At 37.9% G+C, this 13,885-nt stretch overlaps 2 protein-coding genes across 2 annotated transcripts; one reads left to right on the top strand and one right to left on the bottom strand.

Moving 5' to 3' along the window:
* Positions 1-1,332: 1,332 nt before the first annotated feature.
* On the bottom strand, positions 1,333-6,954 carry LOC119897811 (sister chromatid cohesion protein DCC1-like). The gene is made up of 9 exons (XM_038711791.1): positions 6,617-6,954; positions 6,208-6,376; positions 4,158-4,292; positions 3,492-3,582; positions 3,139-3,277; positions 2,837-2,889; positions 2,567-2,721; positions 1,876-2,024; positions 1,333-1,732 (listed from the first exon to the last, which is right to left on the bottom strand). Exons 1-9 carry the CDS (start codon positions 6,784-6,786, stop codon positions 1,621-1,623), a joined length of 1,173 nt encoding a protein of 390 aa, XP_038567719.1. The 5' UTR covers positions 6,787-6,954; the 3' UTR covers positions 1,333-1,620.
* Positions 6,955-7,151: 197 nt separating this feature from the next.
* Positions 7,152-13,191, top strand: LOC119897812 (39S ribosomal protein L13, mitochondrial-like; the record flags this gene model as incomplete). The annotated part of the gene is given in 5 exon segments (XM_038711792.1): positions 7,152-7,292; positions 8,307-8,430; positions 8,831-8,924; positions 10,635-10,695; positions 13,105-13,191. Coding segments are annotated over 5 exon segments (393 nt in total), but the record flags the coding sequence as incomplete, so codon positions are not given.
* Between the last annotated feature and the right edge of the window lie 694 nt (positions 13,192-13,885).

Raw genomic sequence — 13,885 nt, 5'->3', positions numbered from 1 at the left:
GTGGAAGTTTGATGTATTATAAGTCCTGCCTGAATTAACCATGACCTCATTTACAGCATGTTCTGTAAGATTGTATTGACAAAAAATATTTGCAGTGTTGCAATATAATCAATAAAGTATTAATCATTGTTTCCACCATTACTCCCATCTGCTCTTCTGCTGTAATACTTGATCATGTCATTTCTGTGAAAGTAGTAAGAGGAAGATGAAAGAAGAGACATCTAGAAAGGAGAATCAGGATGATGGTGGGTCAAAAAAAATAAGATCATACAGAGGAGGAGTGAAAGTAAAGAGAATTAATTATTTTGTGGGGGCCGTGCAGCAAACACACACACACAGCTGGGATCTCTACCCGGTGAACTGATAAGTCAGCAATCCTGAGGGAGGGGTGATGTCAGAGTTAGTCAGCCAGCCAATGCAGATAAGTCATTTTGGGAACGGATGTGTGTGAGTAGGTGTGTGTCTGTGTTGAAACAAAGCTGTGTTACTTTAGGCAAGTGTCTACTGAGCTCTCCCCCATGCGTCAGTAACACTGCAGACAGTTGTGTTAGAGAAGAAACACATGGATGTTAAACACTCAATGAGTCACACATAAGTACTGTTAACAGGATCTGTATAAAACTACATGGACGCATTAGACAGACACCTGTCAGAAATTACATTTAAATTCCAAGCCAGGATTCTTTTGATAAGCTCTGGATCTCCTATATGAGATTTTAGATTAACGCAACTTTTTTTTTTTAAAACTGCAAACACACATTGGACCCCTTTAGCAGCCAGTATGGAGATCCTGTTTCTACTATCTACAGATGGCAAATATTGTGCAACGCAGTAAAGTAAAACATTGGATTAGCAACTTTTAACCAAAAGAGACACACCACAATGTTTTATTTCGATTTCATGAAAGCTAAAGTGACAAACCCATTCCCTTTCTGATCTATTTTAACTCCTCTGCTTTGTCACTTTTATTTTTATCTCTTGCCTTTTTTGTATTATACTTGCATCTTTTAAATGTACTTCTATGTTCATAGAATTACGTTTCACCAAATGCACCTTTTTGTGTGATTTGAGTTGAACTGTTTCTCCTGTAAATAAAATGTGTTAAAGCAGCTGTAACGAGGCTGTGAACAATCAGGCAGAGGTGATTTTGGAGTCTAACCTACATGTCAGGCAGTACATACCGTTTTATCCATTCAGTGTGTGGCATTCATACTGAATTTATCAGCATAGGCCACCATCTTGTGGAAAACCTCCAGCACAGCACCTAGTAAGTCCCTGTTTGTGTCCAGTTCAGGTTAAACAAGGGCAATAAGAGACTGAGAAAACCACCTATGTGATAATATTATGAAACGTGTTTTATTACAAACATGTAGCATTTTTTTTACAGACAAAAGCTGAAATAACAAAGATCAAGTTTGAATTTTAAGTAATTAATTTTATCTTACACTTTACAAGCCAGCTGGTCAAACTGCTGCAAGATAGCTGACTGAGAAATACCTTCTTCAATAACAAGGCATTTTTTATTATGAATGAAAGAACTTTCAACAAAAGTCACTGTGGGAATAAACACAACCACATCCATTTTCAATTGTAAAATTCATTACTTGATAGTGGACATGTTCATGTAGCCACAGGCCTTCTGGAGTTGAAGACCTTGATCCCATTTTGCATTGAAGATCGAGCATATTTGGTCAGCAGGGCTCCGGTAGTCTGTTTCTCTCCACACAGGTCCCTGAGCGATGAAGTATTACAAGTTATAATCCGATAGCTAAAGAAATTTCACATGATTTATTTCTGCGCTAATATCAACAAGACAAACTCATGTGCCTTTACTTAATGATAATTATGATAAATTCCTAAACGGATGACCCCTACTGAATGTATGGCGTGATGTCATCTTCTGTCCATTTCTCTCGGAGAGTGAAGAGGTGGTTGAAGCGCTCCAGCGTGTCCTCTGGGAGATCCTCCACCCGCAGCAGGCAGATGGTCTCTGGACGGGTGGTGCGGTCTACCAGGGCGACACTCTGAAAGATTTACAATGCCAGTGTCAGTAGTTCCTTAGGTCAGTAGGAATGAGAAGAGACAACAACAGCTGCAGCAAGTTTTATCCAAGGCTGGTTATTAGACTATACTTCATAATGACTCCGTCTGCATCAGAGGGAGGTGGGAGCTGAATCCTTGTGGTAGGAGGAAATGCAAAGTGTCTTGAAATAGAAATAAATCAATGCGATAAGAAGAAGAGTCTGGTGATTTTTGACTCCTAGGAGCTCTTTGATTTTGGTTACATACTGTATTGGATTTCTAACTTTGAAGTCACTGTGGACATACTGTTTCATTAACAGGAAGGAAAGCTTCTCAAAAACATAAACACATGAAACTGCATCTTTAAAGATGAAGACTGACAGATTGTGACTATGATCTCAGGGCTCCCTGTTATCTTGCTGAAGCAATTCTTCAGCCAGGAGTATACAGTACTTATAATGTACCTGCAACACATAGAAAACATTAAACTCCAGCACCCCTCTTCTACTCAGAATGCATTACATAAAAAGCGGTACTGTCTAACCTTTAGCTGGTCCAGTCTAGTGCTCATACCCTCTGGAACGCTCTGCTGCCAAACTTCCTGAAACTCCCTCAGGTTGAACTTGACAGCGTTCTGCAGCAGCAGTAGCGCCATGCCCCGACACACCTTATCCTCATGTAGTGCATAAAAAACTTTATCTGTATAGAGAAAGGAGGGTACAGAGATGTCAGTACTATGTGGTTTGAGCATGTGTAGTATTCTACTACAAATTTGCTAATGGAAACTTGATAGTTTAAGACGGTTTCTCTTTACCGTTTTCAGTATAGCGTCTTCCATAGCAGTTCAAACAGTGCTCGATCATCTCCCTGTGAAAGAAAGAAGAGAAGCTATGGGAAACTGTCTGAGCATCTATTTTAAGACTTATCTAGCCTTATAACAGATGCTCAGACAATTAGTATAAGCTTATTGGTTATGTTATTTGTGTAGTTTCTTTAGTTCCTAAGCTTCAACACCAATAAAAATCAACTAGACTAACTGAAATGACAACTAGCTTAAACTGTCGATATTTTGCTTTTCCTGTTGCATGAGCATATGGATCGTGGACGTTAACGTACTTGGGTTCCAGTGGAGCTAACTCTTCCAGACTGGTCTGAAGGGGAACCTTGTTGAAGGCCCACGACTCAGAATCCACCAGCTGAGTCACATGACCGAGCAGCTTCATCTCGTAGTCAAAGTCCAGCATGCGCCAGTAGCCTGGAAGGCAGAAAGGATTCTCTTGCTAAACATCTGGTAGGCATTTATTTATTTGTTATTTATATTAGTAAGAATAGATAAGATTATAGAGCTTCTATTTACAAAAGCATCGTCCTGGCACTACATTGTCAATGATTTTGTACCTATTTTCAGCAAAAGCAACTTTAACAATGAATATGCATGTAGTTGTTTATTAAAAAATGGCAGTGTTTACCATCTATATGACAGGCATGGATGAGCTCTAATTGGGTCTTTATCTCCTCTTCACTGGCCTGGATCCTCTCCAACAGATCCTGCATTGTGTACTGGTAACAGAGGAGCACAGAAAACCAGCTACAATAACATTTAAAAGAGGGGGGACACAGTAACAGTGAAACATTCAAAATGTAACCACCATCTTAGGCAGCCATACTCAAATTTACAGTTTAAAAACCATTAACGTCTAATAAAGAGGAGACAAACCATGTACAGATATCGACATAGAAGCCCCACACTCTTTCACCAGATGCATTACATGATACAGTCATTTACTGCTGCACTGATAGTTCACTTAAGATAAATCAATTGTAATATTCGAATGTATTTAGCATGCAAACCTTTCTTGAAACCAGTTGTACTTTTATATAAACCAGTCTTTTCTACAGCGTTTGAAGGGATAATGAACGTAGAAGCTGCTACTGCAGGAAAGATGGTAGATCATCACTTTTATCAAGGCTTCTGCTTTTACACTTAATCTCAGCAGACAGCCTACATGGTGTGTATATTATACCATGGGTGCTACTGAAAGAGTACAGACTTAACATTGATGCCCTCTTCCTATATACACAGTCCTGTCAACACAGGATATTATGATTAATGACTTCAATGTAGATTTATTTACCCTGTTTTCTGTACTCTCCTCCTGTCCCACTAAAGCAGGTCCTTCATAAGGATTCTCCATTAAAAGCTTTTTCAGTTTCTTCAGTTTAGGACGTTGTTTCCTCAGTTCCCAGTAGCTGTTGCAAAATCCCCAGATCTGCAACAGACGTAGGACACTGTTAGTGTATGTGTTTCATAAAGGCAATTAACCATTATGTGAAGGTTGTGACTGCCTGTGTGTAGTGCTGGGCAATAAAACAACAATGATAGTTATTGCTATATAATTTCCCTCAATATATTACACATACAATATAATAAATGTTCAATATATCGTCAATAAATATTTGGTTTAATTCATTTGAATTACGAACAAATTAGCACTTAATTTTTCTATTAAAATATTTATTTTGTTGAAGAAAGTGGGACTGAAAAAAGATTTACTAATCATATTTGTTGAAAAATATTTTATCATAATAGTTTTGATTGTTCTACCTCAGATTTGTGAAGTGATCCACTGTTTGGCATCAAGTGTTTGTCACGTTCTGACCATAAAGAAAACTAACCAAATAATTAACCATCTGGTTTCTTCAATTTTCACTCAGGAGCAAAAATCAGCCTTTAAACTTGAAAGAAATAATGATTTGATGTACATCGTGGTAATTATCAATATCGAATGATATAAAATGTTTTTCTAGAGATTTTAAATAGCCTCTCAAGGAGTAGAGCGGGGGTGGATGTATGCCAGATATTTAGTGATAGGATGAATGACAAGTATAGTGACTATTTGGTCATATTCACTGATGGGTCTAAAGACCCGGAGTCTGGACAAGCTGGATCTGCTTTCAGTGTACCAAAGATGGGAGTAAAAATGCAGAAGAGACTCTCTGATAATTTATCAGTATTCACCGTGGAGTTGGTGTCTGTTTGGTTGGCATTGCAGTGGGTAGAGAAAGTTAAACCAGCAAAAGTTGTCAAGTTGCTCAGACTCTAGTGCATTTCTGAAGAGTATGCAATCGTTTAAGTCACAAGCAAGTAGTAGTATACAGTACTTCATAGTACATGAAGTAATTGAACTTTACTCACAGATATGTCAGATGGGGGTAAGGGTAAAGTTTACATGGGTTCCAGCACATGTGGGGGTGATTGGTAATTTATTCATTTAGCTGACGCTTTTATCCAAAGCGACTTACAATTGCTATACATGTCAGAGGTCGCACAACAAGGGGTTAAGTGTCTTACTCAGTGACACAATGGTGGATGTCTCACAGAGGGAATTGAACCCAGGTCTCCCACACCAAAGGCAAGCATCTTATCTATGCTTGCCTTTGCCTTGCCTTTGCCTTGCCTTGCCTTTGCCATCACCACCCCATGATAGATAGATTGGCAAAACAAGCCAGTAAACGGGAAGCTGTTGAAATAGCAATTTCAATAAGTAAAGCAGAAGCCAAAGCACAAATCAGGTCAAAAATTAATAAAAAGTGGAGAAAGGGACGCATTTATATAACATTCAACAAAAGGTTGGGACAGAAAGGATCACTGAAAGGAAACAAAGGGAGGAAATCATCTTCACTAGGTTAAGAATAGGACACTGTGGGTTAAATAAGTACTTATGTATTATATTTACGTATTATGGGTAAGCACATATCAGGTAGGTGTGAATTTTGTGATAATATTGAATCTGTGGAACATGTGATTTTTGAGTCTCAGAAATATGAGAGGGAAAGGGCAAAGATGAGAGAGGGGATAAGAAGGTTAGGGGGGCAAGGGAATTCCCTTAGGGAAGTGCTGGAGAAGTCATTAAATGATATGAGTACACTGTTATTTTGATTCTTAAAGGAAACAAGACTGGAAGAAAGGATATAGGTAAAAAAATTTGTTTGTTTATTTGTTTCAGTTTTTGTTTTGATGATTTATTTATCTATCTCCGGCCCACACTCCAGTACAGTAGGTGGCAGTAATGCAATAATGTTCGATGCCAACCGCAACAACAAAGAAGAAGAAGAAGAAGAAGACTTTTTGGCCATATCGTCTAGCCATACCTGTGTGTGTGTGTGTGTGTGTCATTTCTATACCTGAGTGTGTGTCACATGAGAGCTGTCCTGGCTGTTGGTCAGCTGGTCTGGAGTTCTGCATCCTGGTACAAACAGCAACAGGTTGGATGTGTCTGCAATTTTTAGATCATAGGTCTTGTCAGCACTACAGAGAACCGCACGCTCATCCTTATCCCCTCGAATCACCAGACTGGAAAAAGAGAAAATGATTGTGAGTTACAATTTATACATCAATTACATATGTCTGCATTCATCCTGATTATGCATCTCGTGCTACTACACTGCAGGTCAGTTTTAATTATCTCCGACCACACATGAATCATTTGTGTCCAACAAGAGGAAAGAAGAGACAGTCACTTCTAGATGATGTTCTCACCAGGTTTTAAATGACTGAATACAGGAACATTACTTCGCATCATTAAAGTCTCACCTCTGCCCGGCTTCAATTTGTTTGCACAGCGTGTCGTCCAGCTCCATCAGGCAGTAGTCTGCAGATGATACGTTTTCCCCAAAAGACAGACAGTGAATAGTTTTCTGCAGATCCTCCTCTTTCAGCTTGGCGATCTGCAGAGTGGCCTGAACCTCCTCTAAAGTTCTCATTTTGGGTCAGACGTCGGTCTTAAATAGATAATGTTTTGATGGATAAACCCCGTTTTTGACTCGCGAAACAAACTAAACTTTTCAAAGGCATAAACTCAGTCAACACTAATGTTATTTTGTAGCAATACTCGACGACTGTCAAATTTCCCCGCGTTCTCTCTGTCGTGGGAAGGAAGTGCGGTAACTAAGTTGAGGTGCGACGTCAAAATAGGGTCGGGTAGAAACTATTACGCGATAGAAATGTGAATAAATGCGAAAATTAGTTTCTTTCAGCATATATTTAAATGTTGTCGTTAAAATAAACTAAGAACCAACACGAGAGTTACCATTTTTCTACTAATATAGATAAACCTGTAACCACAGACTGTATGGAAATATTGAAGTCTCACATCTTGTTTCAATCGAGTGAAATTACCAAACGAACCACCTCTCACGTTAAGGGTCAAATGTTTTGAGGATGTGCTGGTAGTGCCTTCGAAATGTCAAGTTTCTCCAGATCTGCCCAGGTAACCATACACGTTATACTGTTATCCTATTTTTATCTCACAATTTGAGCGTTTTGTACGATTAGGTTTTGGTTTATGTATGTTACGTCAGTCACAGTTAGCTGTTAGCTAAGGAGCTAACCACGGTGTATGTGATGTGGTTATAATAACGGTAAACGTAGGTAATAGAAATAAGTGCAGACTGCCCTTAGCAACTGAGAAATACTCGAGTCAAATTTGTTGTATCCTCACTATAACTTAACGTTACTGTTTGCAAGAAGTGTTATAACCCCTAAGACCAATATTTATGTCTCTTGTCAGCATTTTCACATAAGTTATAGTCTTAACAACCCTGTCAGATTTTTCTAGCTTTAAGCATTGTTTTGAGATATTAGTTAGAACAGAGTTCTTCTAACTGTTTTATACTTATCCTATTCATAACTGTGTGTGTGTGTGTGTGTGTGTGTGTGTGGACACGGTGCAGTTGATGAAATCTTACCACTAATTTTAACACTCAAGAAAATAACAAAGAAATCAAGGATTTAATTGTAAATTTTAAAATTACTAAGCAGACCATACCAGAATAGACTGTCCTAACCTTTTTTTGACACATTGAAATTATATGTTTCGTTAAAATAATAAGTTTAGGCTTATTGGTGCTTTTACACAGTATGGATGTTATCTGTTATACTGTATGCTGCGCAGAGGAGGCGTTAGCTGACACTAGGGCTGCAACTAACCATTATTTTCATTGTTGAGTAATCTGTGGATTATTTTCTTGATTAATGGATTAGTTGTTTTGTCTTTAAAATTGTTGACGCCCTTAAATGTTTTGTTTTGTCCACAACCCAAATATATTCAGTTTACTGTCATAGGAGTAAAGAAACCTAGAAACAAGTTTACTTCTACTTTGACATGTCAGCATGTCTTTTGTGAAAAGGCCTATTGTTAGAAAATGCAGGTCTCTTTTGTTTCTACTGCCATTAAACCTGTGATGGTCAGTTTATTTAACACTTCTGTTTTTTCTTCTTTCAGCAATGGGCGACCTTCGCTCGATCCTGGTTCCTGATCGATGCCAGGATGCAGCCTCCTGGGAAGATCGCAACCATGTGTTCTGTGAGATTACAGGGGAAACACAAGCCTATCTACCACGCACTAAGTAAGTAGGGGTATAGTCTGTCACAAAACACACATATAAAGTCATGAGCAGCTTTCTAACTTTAACATAACCCCTGTGCTGGGCGTAAACTACATTTTTTTCAGACACCCCAATCCACCCATAGTTTAAGCTTGTTGTGGCATGGAACGGCCACATGATGGCAGTAGATGATACTGTATGAATATTTTGCTTGCTTCTTACTGATAAGTGACATTCTCAGAATAGTCTTTGTTTTTTGGAAGATCAGTCTTTGTTGGTCTAGTAAACTAGCTGTTGTTATCATTGGCATACAAGCTGTGTCTGTACCTGTCTGTCTCTCTGTTAAATAGTCAAGTATTTATTGTCATAGTTTTGAACATAGCAATAAGCCTGAAAACAAACACCTTGAACATCTTTGCAGGTGATTGTGGTGACCATGTTGTAGTAATAAACACCAGAAACATAGCATTCTCTGGAAACAAATGGGAGCAGAAAGTCTACTCGTCACACACAGGGTAAGTCCAAACAACATGATAATTTACTTTCCCCCTCTCTTTTTCTTCCGTGCTTGTAAACCTCTCAGAAAAATCTTTCAAGAAAAGCATTTCTCAGTGTCTCTGTAGCCTCTTGTCACGTTCATACTTGAGAGGCAATGACCCACTTTCTTTGACACCACAGGGTTTCATGGGTTTTTATTTTGGACTCATATTTGTACGGTTTCCACTGTATAGTGCCTAATGCATGAAAAATTGAGATTGGGGGTGGTTTTGCTTGTAATAGGACAAATGCACTCAGTGAGGTCAGCATTAGATGCTGTCTCCTTAGACTGCTAAAAAGTCTTTAATACAATTTCTTCTATAAAGCAGTCTTTGTTTCAAAGAGAAAAACAATTTGATTAGAATTACAGATTAAAAAAACAGAATGCGCTTTAATATAATTATCACTAAAAGTAGAAGATATTAATCAATGAAATCAATCAAATTAATTAATGTCTCGTATCCAGTCGTAGGAAAAAGTATGCGAACCCTGCAGATCAGACCTTAAGAACGGTCAGGAGGAATTTTGGACCTTTCCTCTTTACAAAACTGTTTCAGTTCAGCGATATTCATGAGATGTGTGGTGTGAATCACTCTCTTGAGGTCATGCCTAAGCATCACAATCAGGTTGAGGTCAGGACTCTGACTGGGCCACTCCAGAAGGTGTATTTTCTTCTGCTGAAGCCTATATGTTGTTGATTTACTTCTGTGTTTTGGGTCATTTTCCTGTTGCATCACCCATCTCCTGTTGAGCTTCAATTGACGGACAGATGGCCTTACATTCTCCTGCAAAATGTCATGATAAACTTTGGAATAAATTTTTTCTGTCAATGATAGCAACCCTTCCAGGCCCAGAGGCAGCAAAGCAGCCCCAAATCTGATGCCCCCTCCACCATACCTCACAGTTGGGATAAGGTTTCAATGTTGGTGTGCTGTGCCTTTTTTCCTCCACACATAGGGTTGTGTGTTCCTTCCAAACAACTCAACTTTGGTTTCATCAATCCACAGAATATTTTGCCAATAGTGCTGTGGAACATCTAGGTGCTCTTCTGCAAACTTGCAATGATTATTTGGACAGCAGTGGCTTCCTCCGTAGTGTCCTCTTGGGAACTCCATTCTTGTTTAGTGTTTGACTTATCATCGAGTTGTCAACAGAGATGTTAGCATGTTCCAGAGATTTCTGTAAGTCTTCAGCTGACAGTTTGTCTTACCGTGGACTGATGAACTTCAAGGCTTGTAGAGATACTTCTGTAACACTTTTTAGCTTCATGCAAGTCAACAATTCTCAATCTTAGGTCTTCTGAGAGGTATTGGTGTGTGTCTTTTATAGGACAGGGCAGCTTTAACCAAAACCTCCAATATCATCTCATTGATTGGTTAGAAGATATTAGCCTAGGGGTTCACAAACTTTTCCCAACCTGCACCGTGAATGTTTATGTGGTGTGTTATAAACATTTAATAAATAAAAACATTTAATTGTTTGTGTGGTATTAGTTTAAGCAGACTGTGTTTCTCTGTGGGTGCAACTTAGATGAAGTTCAGATCACATTTTATGACCAATCTATGCTCTCTCTCTCTCTCGATAGATAGATAGATAGATGGATAGATAGATATATGCTCACTGGTTGACCAATCTATTCAGTTTAGTTCGTTATACACTTGGACTGACTTTCCTTGTCCCCCCCAAAGGTATCCAGGTGGATTCAAACAGCTCACAGCTGCCCAGCTGCACCAAAAAGACCCCAAAGCTGTAAGTGTCTCTCAATTAGTATTCTCCAGTTTTTAATTATTATTTACAGAAAATTCTGAAATCTCAGTAGAGAAACTAGAAAACTAGAAAATATTCTCATGCCGCGTAACTTACGCCATGAATATAACACTGTATGTATGATTTAATCCACATTCTTGGAGATTAGTCAAATTGTCATGTCTGCCACATGCTGTGCAGAGCAGGTGTTTGGTGGTTTGACATTTATCCCTTCACATGTGGTGCTCGTGCATATTAATGTGAAGTGCAGAGAACAGGGATTTTATGACAGTGGATTTGTGCTGGTGGTGTTTGGTGCGTTCTGAAACTCTGTATGAAAATGTATGTTAAAGGATAATTCCTGGGGTTTTGGTCGTGATGCATAATCATGGTTTCAGGGTTAGACACACACAGTGATAATTGCATTCAGAACTTGATGTGACCTACATGCTGTGCTTTACAAACCACTGTCAGTGACTTCTTTGTTACAAAACATCGAGGCTTTGTCACAAGAGAGAGAAACAACTCATGAGCTTAAAGGATAAGTCTGGCAATGTTGTGTATTTTTCTTATTGTCAAAAAATACCATGAAAAATTAAAACAAACAATGAATTAAAAATACAGAGGGGTATTTCCTATGTTGCTAACATCCGATGTTGCTTATTCTTATGTGCCATTGTCTTTCAATGTTGTCTTAAAACTATTATATTTATTGAGGGACATTGTCCTCCAGTATGATAAACTATGCTATAGTTAATAAGTCAACCCCACACACACCGTCCTGCTGCCTTAAATTATAATAAAAACACCAAGGTGATGTCCTGAAATGTCGTCTTTTGTCCACAACCCAAATGTATTCAGTTTACTGGCATAGAGGAGTAAAGAAACTAGAAAATATTCACATAACTTACGCCATGAATATAACACTGTATGTATGATTTAATCCACATTCTTGGAGATTAGTCAAATTGTCATCTCTGCCACATGCTGTGCAGAGCAGGTATTTTCATTGATTAATCTGTAGATTATATTCTTGATTAATCAATTAGTTGTTTTGAGAAGCTAAAATCAGATAATTTATTTTTTTTAAAAAGGGCTCAAAGCGATTAATCGATTATCAAAGTAGTTGGCGATTAATTTACTAGTTGAAAACTTATCGATTAATTAACCAATCGTTCCAGCTCTGTGACCTGGTGATATTAAAATGCAAACCTTCAGTAGCAATGAATAGGCTTGGGGTTGAGCGCCACGGTAGGGAATTCAGAAATCAGTTTTCATGAGCTTTGTAAAATTGACATATAATTAAAATAAGACATGCCTTATCTTTCAAACTGGAGTAATGTTGTAAAGCGTTGTTGCCATTTACTTTTAGATGTATTTTAATATTTTGACTGACATCTCACAGTCACAGTGGGCTCAGGGTGGCTCATATTCACTAACACATTGTGTTAGGTTTGTTTTTACTACAGACATGGATATGGTATTCATTTTTAAAACGGGGACCATGATCTGAACAAGTCTTCACATGCATTGTGCGTTATATCAAGTTCTTGTCTATTGCTTCATTTTAACATTTGACTGACCCTTTCCCAGCTCGATTTGCATTGAACAACATGCATAAATCCTATTCAGACTAATCGGAAGAACACGGGGTGTTTAAACCCTATACAGAAAGGATTTGTTTCCTCGTGTGGTTAGTGTAGGTATATATATATATATATATATATATATATATATATATATATATATATATATATATATATATATATATATATATATAATATATATATATATATATATATATATATATATATATATATATATATATATATATATATATATATATATATATATATTATATATATATATTATATATATATATATATATTATATATATATATATATATATATATATATATATATATATATATATATATATAATACACACACACACACACACACTCTTGTCATGTGGGACTCACTAAAAGTAGGTGAATGACCTGTACTGGTTTTCACTCTGTAGTTTACAAAAGCAGGAGAAACATTTCCTCTGCTGTTGGTGCTTTGCTGATGCAGGTTTTTTGTCCAGTTGGTGACCACAGCCGTGTGTCCTGATGGTGGTTTAGTTAAAATGAGGTTTTGAGGGTTGGCAAGCAAAGAGGGAGAAATAGAATTGGACAGATGAATGATTTGTCAGCCCTGCCTCTATCCAACATCTCTGTCCAATATTTCTGTCCAATGTCTCAGTCCAGTAACTTTCTCCAAGTCGAATTTGTCTGACTGGCCTCATATTGAGAAACATCATGTAGTTTCTCAATATGTAAGAAATGTATATTGATATAAAGAATGAACAGTTGCTATAGACACTTGATGAGCAGATTGCACATCAACCTTTTCAATTCTTCTCAACAGATTGTAAAGTTAGCGGTTTACGGCATGCTGCCCAGGAATCTGCACCGACGCACCATGATGCAGCGATTGCACATCTTTCCTGATGACGTAAGTCCAGTTTCTCCTCATTTCTCTGAGCTGATGAGTCTTTAGACAGCCCCTCTTACCCCTTAATCATCCAGGCTTATTAAGGACAATCAGAAAGAGGGCACTTTATGAGAAGTGGTGCACTGACATCATTATGCAGATACTTACACAAAAGAATGAGGCAGTTTTAATCATCCTTCATCCAGGTCACCTTTATAACTAATATCAGTTAATTACTAGAAAATTAATATATGTAGTTCACTGTAACTGTTGCCTTTGATGGAGTCCTTTTCTTTACATACATTTTCTCAGTAGGTATGTGCGTTTGAGTGGACAATAATGTGGGGTTTTAGTGTTTCACACTGGTTGTGAGGTTGCTTCAGCAGCACTTTCACTCTTTCTCAGTCTTGTATAACATACAGCTGTATTGGTTAATATTTTTATATTAACATTGGGTCAAATGACAGTGTCACTTTTTGTGTCAACTCTGCAATTCTCCTCATTTCTATGAAGCAGTTTAGTGTCTTTAGTGTTTTGGTTCACTCTCACAGCTCTTGTCAGATTGACAGCAGCAGGCAGCTAGTTACAACTGGCTACAACTGTACACTACCTGCTCAGCACCAAACTGCAGAAAGACAAAGTGGGCAAATAGCTGGTGAACATAATGGAGTGTTTAGCTGCTAAAGAGCCAGATATTTTGCTCAGGAGTTGGTTG

Source organism: Micropterus salmoides, unplaced genomic scaffold, assembly GCF_014851395.1.
Source record: "Micropterus salmoides isolate LMB-PRFRI ecotype aquatic unplaced genomic scaffold, ASM1485139v1 Ms_hic_scaffold_11, whole genome shotgun sequence".
Lineage (NCBI taxonomy): Eukaryota > Metazoa > Chordata > Actinopteri > Centrarchiformes > Centrarchidae > Micropterus > Micropterus salmoides.
This window is presented reverse-complemented; position numbering and strand designations above follow the sequence as displayed.

Bases quoted from the DNA above. Each gene is read 5' to 3' on its own strand.
- LOC119897811 (XM_038711791.1), bottom strand. From the start codon at position 6,786: ATGAGAACTTTAGAGGAGGTTCAGGCCACTCTGCAGATCGCCAAGCTG. The intron at 4,293-6,207 runs GTATAGAAATGA...CGTCTGTTGCAG, and splicing joins CTCATGTGACACACACTCAG to ATCTGGGGATTTTGCAACAG. The intron at 2,722-2,836 runs GTAAAGAGAAAC...TTCTCTATACAG, and splicing joins AAGACGCTATACTGAAAACG to ATAAAGTTTTTTATGCACTA.